The sequence below is a fragment of the Panicum virgatum genome, chromosome 5K (assembly GCF_016808335.1).
Source record: "Panicum virgatum strain AP13 chromosome 5K, P.virgatum_v5, whole genome shotgun sequence".
Lineage (NCBI taxonomy): Eukaryota > Viridiplantae > Streptophyta > Magnoliopsida > Poales > Poaceae > Panicum > Panicum virgatum.
Genome location: NC_053140.1, coordinates 11,888,434 through 11,904,421, shown reverse-complemented (window position 1 = coordinate 11,904,421; position 15,988 = coordinate 11,888,434). Strand labels below are relative to the sequence as shown.

The 15,988-nt window shown below is 45.7% G+C and overlaps 1 protein-coding gene across 6 annotated transcripts; it reads left to right on the top strand.

The window, feature by feature from the left end:
* Positions 1–9,612: 9,612 nt before the first annotated feature.
* LOC120706359 (GPI ethanolamine phosphate transferase 3-like) lies at positions 9,613–15,665 on the top strand. 6 transcript variants are annotated; one of them, XR_005688262.1, is made up of 21 exons: positions 9,613–9,926; positions 10,009–10,043; positions 10,115–10,236; positions 10,379–10,468; positions 10,583–10,702; positions 10,809–10,892; positions 10,983–11,060; positions 11,199–11,324; positions 11,391–11,480; positions 12,013–12,048; positions 12,123–12,178; positions 12,373–12,520; positions 12,617–13,073; positions 13,158–13,249; positions 13,339–13,891; positions 14,008–14,131; positions 14,433–14,474; positions 14,572–14,600; positions 14,689–14,740; positions 15,073–15,128; positions 15,236–15,321. XR_005688262.1 is itself a non-coding variant. In XM_039990980.1 (20 exons), exons 1-20 carry the CDS (start codon positions 9,676–9,678, stop codon positions 15,329–15,331), a joined length of 2,853 nt encoding a protein of 950 aa, XP_039846914.1. In that variant the 5' UTR covers positions 9,613–9,675; the 3' UTR covers positions 15,332–15,665. The 6 variants fall into 6 exon arrangements, 4 of the variants coding, with proteins under 4 accessions (XP_039846914.1, XP_039846918.1, XP_039846915.1 ...); XR_005688261.1 differs by having other exon boundaries at positions 15,045–15,128; positions 15,236–15,300; XM_039990980.1 differs by having other exon boundaries at positions 14,572–14,740; positions 15,045–15,128; positions 15,236–15,665.
* The last annotated feature ends 323 nt before the right edge of the window (positions 15,666–15,988 follow it).

Sequence of the window (15,988 nt, the reverse complement as noted above, 5' to 3'; positions counted from 1 at the left end):
GCCCTCAACCAAAAGAAAGCAACTCTGGATGCTAAAGCTGATATCTCCGAGAACACAAGACGACTCAACCTCTTGGAAAAGGAAATGATGGAACTTGAAGAAAAGGTCCGCAATACCCAAAGACTAATCCAAGAGGAGAAAGCTTCGATCGCAAACTCTAAGCAGGAAGCCCAAGAAATAACTGAACAGATACGGGCAGAGTTTGCAGAAATAAGCACCTTGAGTCGGCAGATAATATCAGGCGATGACAAGGACGACGAAGAAATCATTGCAAGAGCTGATGCTGTACGTGCAGACGTCATCCATGCCATAGAAAAATTCCTGAACTAGTAGAACTGTTCAAAAAACATTTGACGTGGCCTGTTAAACCTGAAACTTGTACTCATTAAAAAACACCTTAAGTCGATGGTTACACATCGGCTGTCTGCTTCTCATATGTATTTTTACTAGCCAACTCAAAGTGTTGGCTTCTCATTCATTTCATTTTTTTTACTGGCCAACTCAACGTGTTGGCCTATCTCTTTTTTTTTTCTTTTACTGGCCAACTCAACGTGTTGGCCTGTCATGATTACAGCCAGATGGATCTCATCGGCTCTTGTTACTCGCTTTCCCACATGCTCGGGAAATACTTCTTGAGGTGTTGACCATTGACAGCAACAGGAAACTTGACGCCGTCCAATTCCTCGAGCATGTATGCATTCCCAGGCAAAACCTGATCAACCTTGTACGGCCCGTGCCAAGTTGGAGACCACTTGCCATACTTTTTATCTTTAGTTCCTAATAGCAATACTGCCTCCCAAACCAAGTCTCCAACCTAGAAATTCTTTGGCTTGACCTTCTTGTTGTACGCACGAGCAACTTTAGTCTTATTTTCCTTGATCTTCTCCAGTGACCAAAGCCTTAGCTCTGTCAGATCCTCCTCGTTATCATTCATCAAGGCTGCATACTGTTCAGCAGATAGATCATTCTGAAACTCAACACGCCTTGATCCGGCCGTGATCTCCCATGGTAACACAGCGTCTTGGCCGTAGACTAAATGGTACGACGATGTCTTTGTGGATTCGTGACATGAAATACGATATGCCCACAAAGCCTCTGACAAAACTTCATGACAGCGCCTAGGATATTCATCGATCTTTCGCTTTATGAGCTTGATGAGGCTCTGGTTGGATGCTTCAGCTTGTCCATTAGCCTGGGCATAGTATGGAGATGATCTGATCAGCTTAATCCCCATGTCATCGGTAAACTTTCTGAATTCTTCTGATATAAAGACCGATCCTCCATCGGTCGTAATGGTCTGAAGGATCCCAAATCTGTGAATGATGTGCTCTTTGACAAAGCTGATCACATCTCTTGACGCTACTGACCTCATGGGCACTGCCTCTACCCATTTTGTGAAATAATCTGTAGCAGCTAAGACCTATTGGTGACCCTTGCTAGATGATGGGTTGATCTGACCAATCATGTCCATGGCCCAACATCTGAATGGCCATGGTTTGATGATAGGATTCATTACTGATGCTGGCACTATCTGAATTTTGCCAAACCTCTGACATGCCTGACATCCTTTGTAATATTTAAAACAATCCTCATGCATAGTGGGCCAGTAATAACCTGATCGCCTAATTAGCCACTTCATCTTATGAGCCGATTGATGAGTACCGCAAGCTCCTTCATGAACCTCATGCAAGAGCCGATTTGACTCTGAAGGTCCCAGACACTTAAGCAGTAGTCCTTCCAAGGTCCTGTAGAACATGTCATCCCCTATCAGAACATACTTCATAGCCTTGAGTCTTATCCTCCTGGGTGCCCCCCGAGCCGAATCCTTCAAGTAATTGAAGATATCGGCTCTCCAGTCGCCGGGCTCTAGAAACTGAACCTCCACATCGACTCTATCGGCTGTTTCCTTGTACCCAGAAGCCATCTGTGCCAAATCATTGGCTCCATTGTTCAGAGTTCTGCGTATCCAGTGGAAATTGACATACCTGAATTGTGACATCAACTCACGGCACTGCATCCATATCGGAAAAAGAGCCTCGCTCTCGCATCTATATTCTTCCGTGAGCTAAGAAATCACCATTTTTGAATCTCCAAAAATTTCCACCGCTTCTGCGCCAGCTTCGAGGAGCAGTTCCATCCCTTTGCGAACGGCTTCATATTCCACCAAATTATTGGTGCATGGGGCGGTCATCCTAATGGAGAAAGAGTAAGTCGCCCCTTGAGGCGACACCAACAGAATTCTCACACCGCACCCGTCATCACAAGCCGATCCGTCAAAAAACATAGCCCAAGCACGAATAAATAGTGCAGCAATGTCAGTACTGATCCTGTCTGCAACAAGATCCGCCAGCGCCTGTCCTTTGACTGCTTTCGCAGGCTGATATCGAATATCGAACTCTGACAATGCAAACATCCATTTTCCAAGCCGGCCTTTCAGGACAGGAGCCGACAGCATGTGCTTTATGACATCCGATTTGCATATGACAATTGTTTCCGCCGAGAGCAAAATATGACGAAGCTTTGTACATATAAAGTATAAACAAAGGCAAAGCTTCTCGATTTCAGGATACCTGGTCTCGGCGTGTAACATGCGCCTGTTGAGGTAGAAAACCACCCTCTCCTGGCTGTCGTGCTTCTGGACTAACACCGAAGCAATAGAAGTGTCACCCACAGATAGGTACACGTAGAACGGCCTATCTTGCTGAGGAGGAACCAACACTGGAGGCTTTGACAACTACTCTTTGATTTCATCGAAAGCTTGCTGCTGTTTTGCCCCCCAGCGAAACACATCATCGGATTTGACCTTCACTAAACCCATGAACGGTTCAATGTGTCCAGACAGATTAGAAATAAATCGTCTGACAAAGTTAATTTTACCGATGAGCTTCTGCAACTCTTTCTTCGTAGTAGGTGGCTTCATCGTCTTCACAGCTTCTTGACTCTTCAGGCCGATCTCGATTCCCCGTTCATGTACCAGGAATCCCAGAAATTGACCGGCCGATACGCCAAAAGCGCACTTCTTTGGGTTCATCTTGAGCCCAAACCTTCTAGTCCGCTCCAAAACTTGACGCAGATCTTCTAGGTGCCCCCCAGCTGATTTGGACTTGACCACAACATCATCAATATAAGTTTCTACCAGTTTGCCGATGAGATCATGAAAAATGTAATTCGTGGCATGTTGGTACATCACACCGGCATTTTTCAGTCCAAAGGTCATAACCAAATATTCAAACAAGCCGACTGCGCCTGGTACTCTAAACGCAGTCTTGTTCACGTCTTCTGGGGCCATGAAGATCTGGTTGTAGCCGGCATTACCGTCCATAAAACTCATCATTTTGTGGCCGGCAGCTGCGTTGATCAATGTCTCTGCAATAGGCATCGAGTATTCGTCCTTTGGCGTCGCTCTGTTGAGATCTCTAAAATCGACGCAGACATGCCATCGGCCATCCTTCTTTTGCACCGGTACCATGCTAGAGATCCATTCTGCATACCGGCACGGCCTGATGAACCCAGCATCCAGCATCTTCTCCACCTCTTTCTTGACTTCTTCTAGGAATTCGGCCTTCATCTGACGTGCTCGTTGCTGAAACGGCCGAAACCCTTTCTTGAGCGGGAGCCAATGCTCGACGATGCTTCTGTCTAGACCGGGCATTTCAGTGTAGTCCCATGCGAAACAATCCCGGTACTCTTTCAGCAGTGCAATCATCTCCCCACGCAAAATCGGATCCAACTTTTTGCTGATAAATGTCGACTGTGGCTTATCCCCAGGACTGATGTCAACCTCTTCCAAATCATCAGCTGACGTGAACCCATATCCTAGTTTGCCGTCATATGAAAAACCAGCAGCGAATGCAGGCGAGTCTTCATTACCCTCAAGATCAGCGGCAAACACAGGGAGATGACAAGAAAAATTATTTGTCCAACCGCATGGGCTGGCCGCTTCATCATTCGAAACCAAATAGTCAATGAGTGGCCAACTGCCAGAGCAGGCCATCGTACGTACATGATGTAACAATTCCGACCCCGAATAGGATTTTTCTATTTTTTGGGGCCGGTCGCTGGGACCAGCCTCTCTATCTCTATTACATCCCGTGGCATACCAAGATGCGTCTACTCTGTGAGGCCAGTGGATAAGACCAGCCTCAGTCCATTTTTTGTCGCTTCGATCCGATCACAATCTTCCAGGGCGATCCCTGAGATTGGCTCTTGTCCTTCCGCATCCCAAGCGTTCATGTCTGCGAGCGAGACCTCGCAGGAATCATCTGCACGGACCACCTCCACTTCATCGCCGTCCCATTGGACGAGATACTGGTGCATTGTGGAAGGGATACAACAGTTGGCGTGAATTCAATCCCTCCCAAGCAATACTGTGTAAGTACTCTTGCTGTTGACGATGAAGAACGAAATCGGGATCGTCTTGTGGCCCACTGTCAACTCCACATTAAGAACTCCCATTGCCTCTGATGGTTGTCCGTTGAAGTCATTGAGCATCACGTTGGTCTTGATGAGGTCGGTAGAAGAACGCCCCAACCGGCGCAGCACTGAATATGGCATCAGGTTGACAGCAGCACCGGTGTCGACCAACATCCTGTTCACAGGCTTGCCGTCGATGAAGCCCTTGAGATACAATCCCTTCAGATGCTTGTAGCTTTTCTCCTTGGGCTTCTCGAAGATGATCGGCTGTGGGCCCAGATCCAGCTGTGCAACAGGCAAATCCTCCGGTTTGGGTGCCCGAAACTCTGATGGGAGCATGAACACCATGTTCACATCAGCTGATGGCTTCTCATCGGCTTTTGTCTGCTTGGGGCGCCACTCTTTTCTTGGAGGGCGCCTTTCCTCCCTTCGCGGTCGCCTGACTTGCTCCGTGAGATCCGGACGTGCCTTTCTCAGCACGTCGAGGTACTTCGCTTCTGCCTCTTCCAGATTGCGCAAGCGCTGCACTCTGCGCTTCTGCGAGCGATTAAGCCCGTCAAGACACCACCATGGGCGATGGTACCTGTCTTCTTCTTCTGGATTGAAATCACCCCTGGATGGTCTCCTCACACGGTCATCATGACGTGTTCTGGGCCCTAAGCGCTGGAACACCGATGTCTCGTCCTGCTGGCATTCCCGAGGCCTGCACTCCAAGCAATCATCTATAGTCGGCAATCGGCTCATGCCGGAATTCCAACAGTACCTGAAGAACGGGCAGTGCCAGTGGTCACGTATAGCCTGGCGTCTCCCCAGTGTCCTTCATGTGCGGTGCTCGTACTCATCTTCTTCCGATTCGTATCGGCGGCGCAACTTATACTGGTACTCGTACTTTTCCAGAAGCCGATTAGAAGCTGGAAGCTGGTTGCAGATGTAACGCACTTGTTCTTCAGTAATATGCTGTTGTTCCAGCTTGTGTTCATCCTGCGGCCGTTTGCCAGAAGCGGCCTCTCTCCTCTGCTTGTCATGGCGGCCATGGGTCCCACCATGTTGATCTGGAATGCCGAATTCTGGCCCTCGGATCCGAAATCTGACAGCTCCACCACGTTAGCTTGTGGGAAGGGCTTCGTGTCGACCTTCATCGTGTGTTGAGCCAGAATTAATCGGCCTTGCTCGATAGCCGATTGGATCTGACGACGCAGCTCCTTGCATTCACCCGTGGCATGAGTGAACGAGTGGTGCCATTTGCAGTACAGCCTCCCCTGCAGCTCTTGTGCTGTCGGTAGCTTGTGATTCTCTGGGAGCTTCAGCTGTTTTTCTTTGAGGAGCAGATCAAATATTTGCTTTGCTTTGGTTACGTCGAAGTCGAAGCCCTTCACAAGCCCCTGCCGTTTGATCCATTTACACGGGACAGGGTTTGCCCCCCGAGTCCACTCTGCCACAGCCACTTCTTGCTCCTCGCCTGAGTCATCAGATTCATCCGCCTGGGCCATGTTTACATGGCGCTTGAACTTATCTTGGTACAACTCAGGATGGTAATGCTCATACGCCGTAAGCTTCTGCACCAGGTGCGCCAGAGATGTGAACTCCAACTGGAAAGCCAGATCCTTGATCGGCTTAGTGAGTCCCAGAATAGCCAGATCGGTTGCCTCCTTCTCTGTGATGCGCAATGAGTAGCATCGGTTCTTGACTTCTTTGAAGCGCTGTATATATTCAGACACCATCTCTGCCCGCTTCGGCCTGACTTGGGCGAGATCGGCAATCCCAGCTTCAGCAGCCTCCGAGTGATACTGGGTATGGAACTGATCTTCTAGCTGCCTCCAAGTTCGAATCGAATCCGGAGCCAACGACGCGTACCACCCAAAAGCTGGGCCTGTAAGAGATTGGCCGAAGAAACGGACCCTCAACGGGTCCGACACCGAGATCATCCCAAGCTACGTTAAGTATCGGCTCACATGCTCGATGGAGCTGGCTCCTTCCGACCCGTTGAATTTGGTGAACCAAGGGAGCCGATACTTGGGTGGCAATGGGATCAAGTCATAGTCACTTGGATACGGCTTGGAATAGCCGATCGCTTTTCTCTTGGGCAGGATGCCGAATTGGTCTCAGTATTGCACTGACCTGCTCCACACTAAGAACTCCTGGGGCCGATGGCTCAGCACTCGGCCCAGTAGCGTACTTTGCCAACCACGCTTGTTTCTCCGCGTCTGCTCCAGAAGCTCCTGGGTTTACCATCTGCACCGAGCGCATTGGATTGACGCTGTCAGGGATGTAGGCGCATGTATAGCCGTGCGGGATCTCCTTGGTGGCTCTGTGAGGAATTGGCCTTCTCCAGGATCACCGCCGATCTTGTGGATGACGTAGATCGGCGAATTTTATGGTTTTGGAGCCGCAAATGAGAACGGCAATAACGGCCTAGAATGCAGTGCAGCTTCCTCTGTGTGACTCCCCAGGGTTGGTCCCGATGGAAAGTACTGGTTCTTGATTATCTCCTGGATGACGCGATGTGCCACGCACTCAAGCTCGTTCATCAGGCTTTGAGAGTGCCGATGAAGCGTATGGGCCACTGTAGTTCATCTCCTGACGCAGGGCCCTGGTGCGCTCCTCTGATGGTACAGACAAATCTACGTTGTCGAGAGCGCCTTCAGGTGAGAACCCCTTCCACTTAATGTCGTGGTTGCGATGCGCCGAGAGTTGTTGTTTGCGAGACGTGATGACGTTTTTCTTTTCATGAATAACATAGGGTACATATTTATAGTCCGGAGACTTGGGAAACAATCTAAACTAATCTTGTCCCGATCGGACTCTATCTCTAGTCTTGAACTAAATCTAAGGATACATGACCCATGTGGCCCAGATGCTCACGCAGGAGCCGATTTACAAGCCTTCTTAATCTTCTACTTTAAGCCCATCTTGCTCTCGGCCCATAAATTAATCCTTTTAATTTATGGCGATAACACGGTCAGACCGGACCGGTAAACCGGTAGGTATACCGGTCGGAACCGGTTACACATGTGCTTTTGAATTTGGATTTGAATTCAACCGGTTTCCACCGGTTTCCGGTCAAACTGGTCCGATAAACTGCTACCGGAGGGCGGCGGTTTGACCGGACCGATCGGTTTTGTAAACCCTGATCTAGGCAGACCTTCTCCTTCTTTCTCTTTTCTCTCTAGTTGTGTTTGTGTGTGTGTTCTACTGCACCTCACCCTCCCACTAGTGACGTCCCAAGCTGGGGCTCGTGGGGAGCTAGAGTTTGTTTGTGCCTTTGTACTTCCCTTTGAAGTGACCTCAACCGTTGGATCAAGCACCAAATCAACATCGCACAAGCAATGATCTTGTGAGCTGTTTTCATGGGCTCCAAATCATTCTCAAAGCGAGGGGACAGCCCAACATTCGATCCATCCATGTGCTTTGACGAATTCTGCGGGAATTTGCTATCTGATTCGTACCACGATGGCGTCAGCAACGGTCTGCGCGCCGCGTTTGCAGCCCTCTGCCGCCGCCGCTTTCTATATATACCGGCGCTCGCGCGCGCCGCGGCGCCCGCGCGCGCCGCGGCGCCGACCGGCCCGCCTGCGGGTGTGGCATGGTCAGGGTTTACAAAACCGATCGGTCCGGTCAAACCGTCACCCTCCGGTAGCGGTTTATCGGATCGGTTTGACCGGAAATCGGTGGAAACTGATTGAATTCAAATCCAAATTCAAAAACACATGTGTAACTAGTTCCGACCGATATACCAACCGGTTTACCGGTCCGGTCTGACTAGTTACCGGTGTTTTAACTAAAAAATCCGACGATTTAAAAGTGGTTTCCCGGTTTGACCGGTTTACCGATCGCCATATGCGGTGAGCCTTAATGGGCCGGCCCATTTTTTCTTTTTCTTTTTTGATTTAACTTCATATGCCCGCAAACTGTACTAAATGGACGTATTTTTGAAAAAATTTGACATCATTAGATTCGTCGCACCTTGAAGTATTTTTAGGATTTTTTGAGAATTTTTCATTTTTTGAATTTAAATTTAAATTTTGAATTTAGCCCGGTTTGGTATGGTCCCAAATCGAAACCGAGCCGGACCGATTCCCACTTAACCCTGGGCGGGCATGGTAGTCGCGGAGCCGCGCCGCGCAAGTCACGGCTGGCCCATCTCGCCTGGCGGGCTGGCAGCTCTCGTACCTCCTTGTCCTTGCTCATGTGAATGACTGTGGTCACGCCACCGCCCGCCAGCGCGGCCAAGCACTCCGCATTTTCTCTGCAGTCAGCAATGGAGGAACGGTGGCTATGAACGGTCACGCCACCGCCCGCCAGCAGCAACGTCTTGCTATGAACTTGGAATTATTACTCTGCATTGGCAACACCCTGATTAGGAGGCAGAGGATGGTTTGGGGGCAATTCATAAACCGGATAGATGGTGCTGGAGTAGGAGGACTTTGACGTGGATTCGCAGGGATTGTTGCTGCAGAGTGCAATGGCAGCAACGACGTTGAGCGCCAGTTCAGCAACGGTGATCTTTTGAACAACCTCTTGTCGATTCTTTTGGATAGTATATATAATCAGTTAGGCTGGATTATTTAGTTCGTTAGCTTGCTCAATAAATAAAGTAATGTAGACTATCAGCTGAAGTGTCTTATATTAGGTTCATTTGGATCACCTAAAACTAAAGTTTATTCCGGACTAAATGTATGTAACTAAGTCAGTCGGGACTAAATTCTATGTAACTAAACTAGTTCATACCTGTTTGGATTTATAGACTAGACTTTAGGTGAAAAACCAATTGAAATGCATAAATGGATGAAACTAAATTTTAGTCTGAATTAGCTAGGTAGGTTCTATGGACTAAAGTCCAACTGTTTGGATCATCTAATGAACTAAATTTTAGTCTAACTGTTTGGATAATCTAGATCTAATGGACTAAATTTTAAGCTAATGTTATAAATCATGGAAACTCATGACATGGACGCTCGATTTGAAATGCACGAAAGTCCGTTAGAAGTTGGAGGAGATCACCATACCAGTAACAAATTCCAAAGAGGATAAAAAAAATTAACTGGGCCAAGCCGCCAAGGCACAAGAGTGGGCTTTCGGCTGTACGCAGGGCCAACCCATGTGTCCGGGAAGAATGGGCCCATCCTCTCCACGGCAGCAGCGGCGGGCTTAACAAGCGAAGGCCCACTTTACCTCAAAAAAAAAAAACAAGCGGAGGCCTACTTTGCCCTCCATCACCCACGCCGTAGCGCCCTGCCGCCCGCCAGATCGAAATCGGAGGCGATGTCGCCGCCGGCGAGCCACCGCCGACGTTCTCGGCTCCTTCGCTGGCCGCTGGTGTTCGTAGCGATCCTCGCGTTCCACTCGCTGGCCGTCTACCTCTTCACCCGTGGCTTCCTCCTCACCCGCACCGAGCTGGACCTCCACAGCAGCCGCGACGACCACCCGCCGCAGGGCGACGTCTCCGCCGCGTGCACCTCCTGGCCACCGCCCGCCGTCGACCGCCTCGTTATAGTCGTGCTCGACGCGCTCAGGTGACCCGTTTTGGATCCCTCATCATCCACATCCCTGGTCGTGTTTCTAGCTTATGCAGGTGTGCAATTTGTTGCCTCGCAGGTTCGATTTCGTGGCGCCGAGTACCTTCTTTCCAGGTGCGTAACTCCGAGCTGCAAAATTCCGATGCTGTACTCTAATTGTTAGTTGACCGAGGGGTTTTCTGCAGAAAAGCACCCATGGATGGACAAGCTGCAGGTCTTGCAGAAGCTAGCTGCCAATGAAAAGACGTCAGCAAGGATCTTCAAAGCACTTGCTGATCCACCAACCACTAGCCTCCAGCGCCTTAAGGTGGCTGTGGCATTCAAATCACATCATGAGATAGAGCTTCTCCTGAGAATGCTGTTATCTCATATGCAAATATTGCAATGTGATATGATCCAAAATGGTACTTCATGGTTTTAACAGAATTGCTGCAAAATTCTGTACTCAGGCTCTCACCACGGGTGGTCTCCCTACCTTTATCGATGTTGGCAATAGCTTTGGTGCTCCTGCAATAGTAGAAGATAATATAATGCATCAGGTTCATCTCACCCCACGTTCAATTTAGTGCTGACTTGGTCTTATCTGTCTATAGCTCATGCTGGATTAATAGCCATGATGCTGCTTTGCGGTCTGTTTCTTTCTGATCAATCAGTTGGTTAAAAATGGGAAGAGAGTAGTTATGATGGGGGATGATACATGGATACAACTGTACCCTGAACACTTCAACAAGTCATTCCCGTACCCTTCCTTTAACGTTAAAGACCTTGACACAGTATGAAATCCTATCAAATTCTTGCACTTCCTTTTTGATATACTTCTTAATTCTTTTACCTGCCTTCCATTTAAGCTTGATTAATTATCAATCGTGATTGTATCAGGTAGATAATGGTGTAATTGAGCACCTGCTTCCATCTCTTCACAATAATGATTGGGATGTTCTTATTGCACATTTTCTTGGTGTGGTAAGTTATTATGATTCAATATGGCTTAACCTGCCATTTTTCATCCTTTCCTGTTTTGACCTGGAAGCTTGTGAGATCAACTTTGTTTAGGACCATGCAGGGCATATATTTGGTGTTGACTCAACCCCAATGATCCAGAAATTGGAGCAATACAATAAGATCCTGGAGGTCAGTACGCTCATACATATAATATTCTTTTCTTCCTGTGCTTTTTAGGAGTCATTTAGCATTACCTCACATATGCTCTTCACATTCATATTCGAAGTTTCTGGATGTTGTGCAATCCATTCTTATTTTCTTCTACAGGGTGTTATTGACACCTTGAGAAGTCTATCCAAACCTGGTGGCACCCATGAGAATACTTTGCTTTTGGTAATGGGTGATCATGGTCAAACCCTGAATGGTGACCATGGAGGGGGAACCGCTGAAGAGGTGATTTGCCTTGTGTTTTGCTGCAAAGTACATGAAAATCCATAGCTAATCCTGTGTTAAATGTAGGTTGAGACATCGCTTTTTGCATGGAGTCCAAAGACCCCACCAGATGCAGTCTTGTCTGTTCTTGATCATAGTTCGTGCAATGTTGACCAGGTATATTTATCAATCCTATTTGCACCTGTAAATCATTTGTTCTTCTGATTTTTGCCAATAGAAGGGTTCTTTGGCAGGTTAATATTATAAATAATTATGAGCATCAAATAGTAAAGCTGAAGTTTCATTTTATGGACAAGATTTGAAAAAAATAAAATAGCATTCAGTATAGGTAATTCTGCTTATCTGTATAATCCTTTAACGTTGCATTTCGGTGGTGGCATATAGTGTCCCTGAGGAAACATTATTAACACATGCTGTCAGCCTTGTAAAGGAAAAGGGAGAGTTAATCATCCTAAAAGTCATACATTTAAAAACGGAGGGAGTATTAAGTTCCTTGCACTATATATCTTTTGGAACAGGAATTAAATGCAGCAGCTTCTTATGTTAATGTTTAGTTGCTGAGCATAATGTATCTGTTAATTTTAAGATTTTCATACCAGTCAGGTTCCTTGCTTCTATTTGTATTTGCAGCGACATAAATACTAAAACCATATATTCATTTCCTTTTGGTTGATGAATTAACATCCAGCATGGGGAAGAGGTGTGCATCAGCACTATGCATCAGGTCAGGATTTATTGCACTCTCCCATGTGAGTGTTCATTTTTATTCGGTGTTGCTTATTATCTTCTTGGTTTCAGCTTGATTTTGCAGCGACTATATCAGCACTTCTTGGCATACCCTTTCCCTTTGGAAGGTGCGCAAGTTTAACTTGGTGCTTTTTCCACGACTTAACTATCAGTCAATGATTTTGCTTGGTTGTAACTGCCATGTATCCTTTGTTTGTTTGCCTTCTCTTCTTTACATGCTGCTGCTGCTGTTCCTTCATCCTTTGATGATTGTTTATCTCAATCCACTAGCTGATAAATAGACATCCTGTTTCTTACATAGCATTGGGCGTGTAAACCCAGAGTTGTATGCCTTGAGTACCGGGACATGGGTTAATCAAACGATGGGTACCGATGCTTGTACATCGCAGAATGATCTAGAAGCATGGATGAGGAGATATGCTGAAGTTCTCTGTGTAAATTGTTGGCAGGTAGTATGAAGCTGCATTTCTAGTTCCCTTCAACATCCCTTGTTCAGTTGATGTAGGTATGTGGATATTCTCTTTGACATTCAACTTACCTTGTAGGTAAAAAGATACATTGATCAATATTCTGCTACTTCTGTTATTGGATTTCCATCAGAAGACCTGCAACATATCACAAACCTGTATTCAAGAGCTCAGGCAAATTGGTCTGCTTCTCTGAGATTTACCTGTTCATCAGAGACGGGCAGTCAAGACAAACTTGAGGAGGGGAAACGTTCAGTTCTGCCGCAGCAAATTGATGCGTACACTGACTTCTTGAAGACTTTTGCAAAGCTAGCTCGCTCTGCTTGGACAGAGTTTGATTTATGGTCGATGGGCATTGGTCTTTTACTTATGATATTGTCAGTTATTATTCAAGCTTATACGCTTGTAAAGCTGAACACCATATGTCAACCTTCAGATCAGAAGAGTGCCAGTTCAAGCATCATTGGCAAACTTGTCTTTGCTTTTGCTTTAGTTGCGATTCGAGCAGCTAGTTTCTTATCAAACAGCTATATATGTGAGTCAGATGAACTAATTGTACTGTACGCATTTCATTTTATGTATATCTGTTGATTCTTAGTTTTATTTTTCTGTTGCCCAGTGGCAGAAGGTAGAGTTGCAAATTTTCTTTTGGCCACAAGCTGTATCACCAGTATGTGGCACTCAATGGTGAAAGGGAAATTCAGCATAGAAGTTAGTATTCCTGAACTTAAATTCTTTATTATTTTATTTATTCTTTGGTGCAATCATCTTCTAACATCCTTCACTCTATTAATCTACAGAACTTCGTTTTTCTTTTTCTCAATATTTTCACACGGTTTGGAATTGATATTGGGATGTCAAAACAATCGCCTGCCCCAGCAATTACAAAGGATCACTCTGTGAACGCCATTTGTAAAATCTTTGGTGTTAGTTCTTGCAACATCCTCTTGGAGATATTCCCCAGCATATCTCTTGCTTTTGTGGCTTACATTATATTGAAGTTCCTATCCCATGCAATCTGTCAGAGGTTCTTGAAGTACTTTGTTTCGTGTGGAACGATGGTTAGTTATGTATCTATCGCGTTTCATTGGGCTTCAGAGACTACATTGTTTTCTCATGCTGGAATTGTTCAAGGGTTCGGAAGAAGTTTAGCTCCTCGCTTTGTTTATGCTATTGGAGGTCTATCACTAGCTATTTCTGCACTTTATCGGATATTTAGCCCAAGTGATCATTTGAAGATGAACAAAAGGATAACTATTTTAGCAGCTGTCATGATATGTTCTTGGAGTCCAACCATCTTGGTCCTGTTGGGAAAGCAAGGCCCATTTGTAGCATTAATATGCATGACAGGAGGTACAGTCTGAATTACTTTATGCTCAATTTGAAAAATTACAACTTTGCATGACAGAAGATAATGTGGAAATCACTACATTCTTACCATTTTGTCTCCTGCCATCTCTATTCTGTAGCTTGGTGTATCATAAAGTTACAACAGAAATGTCGGAGAGACTCGGGACTTTCTGTTGCTGACCCTGTTTCAGTGATTCAGTGGAGCTTTCTTGCAGTTTGTTTATTTTATCTAACAGGTCACTGGTAAGTTTCATGTCATTTGTATTTCTGTTGTTGAATGGAAATAGGGTTGAGCGTCACCTTGGGAAAAATGTTTCATGCTGTTTTCCTGCCTTTCTCTATGAAAGGAATTTTTATATGCATATATGTGAAGACAGAAACACTATAGTACTTGACATGCCTATAACACATTTTGTTCACTGATCTATAGAGAGTGCACACGTTATTGTCTATGCTAATGCATATTGCTGGGAATTTCTGGTTTAACTGATGTCGATGAGGTGGCTAGAGATTCACCATTGCTAATGTGAAAAGTAAATTACAGGTGTACATTTGATGGCCTCCGATATGGTGCAGCTTTCATTGGGTAAGTGTGATTGTGTTCCTAGTATCTCTGTGTGACTGTCAGAAAAAAAAAATCCTTGCATTACATGAACTGATGTTTGTTATGCTTCAATGCACAGTTTTGACCATTTCCATATCATTCGACAAGGTCTTCTACTTTCTATTGACACCTTTGGTGTTTCTCATATCCTGCCAATTCTAAGCCTTCCATTTATTGCCATGGTGTCGTACAATAGCACATCCAAGGACGACAGGCTGAAGAATGTCATTCTCAATAATATAACTCAGGTACTGTATATGGCTACTCTTACAATCAAGACAAATGTGTGTACGTTCTCAAAGCGGCTTGATGTACAAATTGAACAAATGAACTGGCACATAATCCACTTTGTGAACGTATACACAGCCAAATTTAAATTACTGAACAATTAAACAAAGAAAAACTACATTGAAGGTCCCTAATGTTCAATGTGTACGGGGATAGTATATTCATGCACCCATATAACTTTACCTATGGATCTATACTTGCTGTCTGGTGCTTTGATCACCGATCCACATCACACCTAATATATATATATTTTATCAAACCTAGGTGTTTTTGATGTATGGTCTTGTTATAGCAATCACTGCTACAATGACAATCATATGCGTTACTATTCAAAGGCGGCACTTAATGGTAACTATTGCTCCCCTTTATTGAACAAATCACCTTAGCCTTTTGCATTTCTGCTTTGTAGTTGCTGTCAAGCATTTGACGTGACAGTTTATTGGTCAAACTTGCAGGTTTGGGGTTTGTTTGCACCAAAATACGTATTTGATGTGATTGGACTTCTTCTGACAGACTTGTTAATCTGTTTGGCATCTTTCTACTACAGCTGATGTTGCTTTACTTCGCAAGTTAGACTGCTAACCGATGGCACGAAACTGATATTATGTCTGTCTCTATCGGTTGCAGCTGGAGTTGCCCCCCCCCCCCCACCCCCCCCCCCGTTGTGATTGTAGCAAAACCACATACATTAAGTTTAGATCAATAAAGGTAATTTGTTTCTTTTTGTTTGTGCTTGAAGATTCTTTGACGAACAAGTAACCAGAGAAGATGCAATCCGAGATAGCTGATAGCAATTCCAAATAGCGAGTGTGCCCCGTTGTAGTTCCCTGCACTTGTCATAGCTGTTAGTTGATAGCAATTTCAAATCACCTTTGTTTTTACTAAGCTTTTTAATGGGTTGATGAATTTTATACTGCGATGGCTACTCAAGAACACTTGACATGCAAAATATACACTTTTACACGCATATATAAATATATATATTTTTTCACAGACCACTTGACCATAATAACCGTTTGCTTAGATAACAACCAGAGTAGTATTACGTGCTCAGCAGACGATTAATGCCAGTGGTTTAGATTAATTTAGGGTGCCGCTGACACGACGCCTTCGTTGCCGGCGAGCGTCATGTACTTTCCTTCCTGGTGAGCCCGGTGAGCTCGAACCCCAGCGCCCTGCCGAGCTCGCGCTGCACCACGTTGATGCTG

Bases quoted from the DNA above. Each gene is read 5' to 3' on its own strand.
- LOC120706359 (XM_039990980.1), top strand. From the start codon at position 9,676: ATGTCGCCGCCGGCGAGCCACCGCCGACGTTCTCGGCTCCTTCGCTGG. The intron at 11,061-11,198 runs GTCAGTACGCTC...TTTCTTCTACAG, and splicing joins AATACAATAAGATCCTGGAG to GGTGTTATTGACACCTTGAG. The intron at 14,132-14,432 runs GTAAGTTTCATG...AGTAAATTACAG, and splicing joins TTTTATCTAACAGGTCACTG to GTGTACATTTGATGGCCTCC.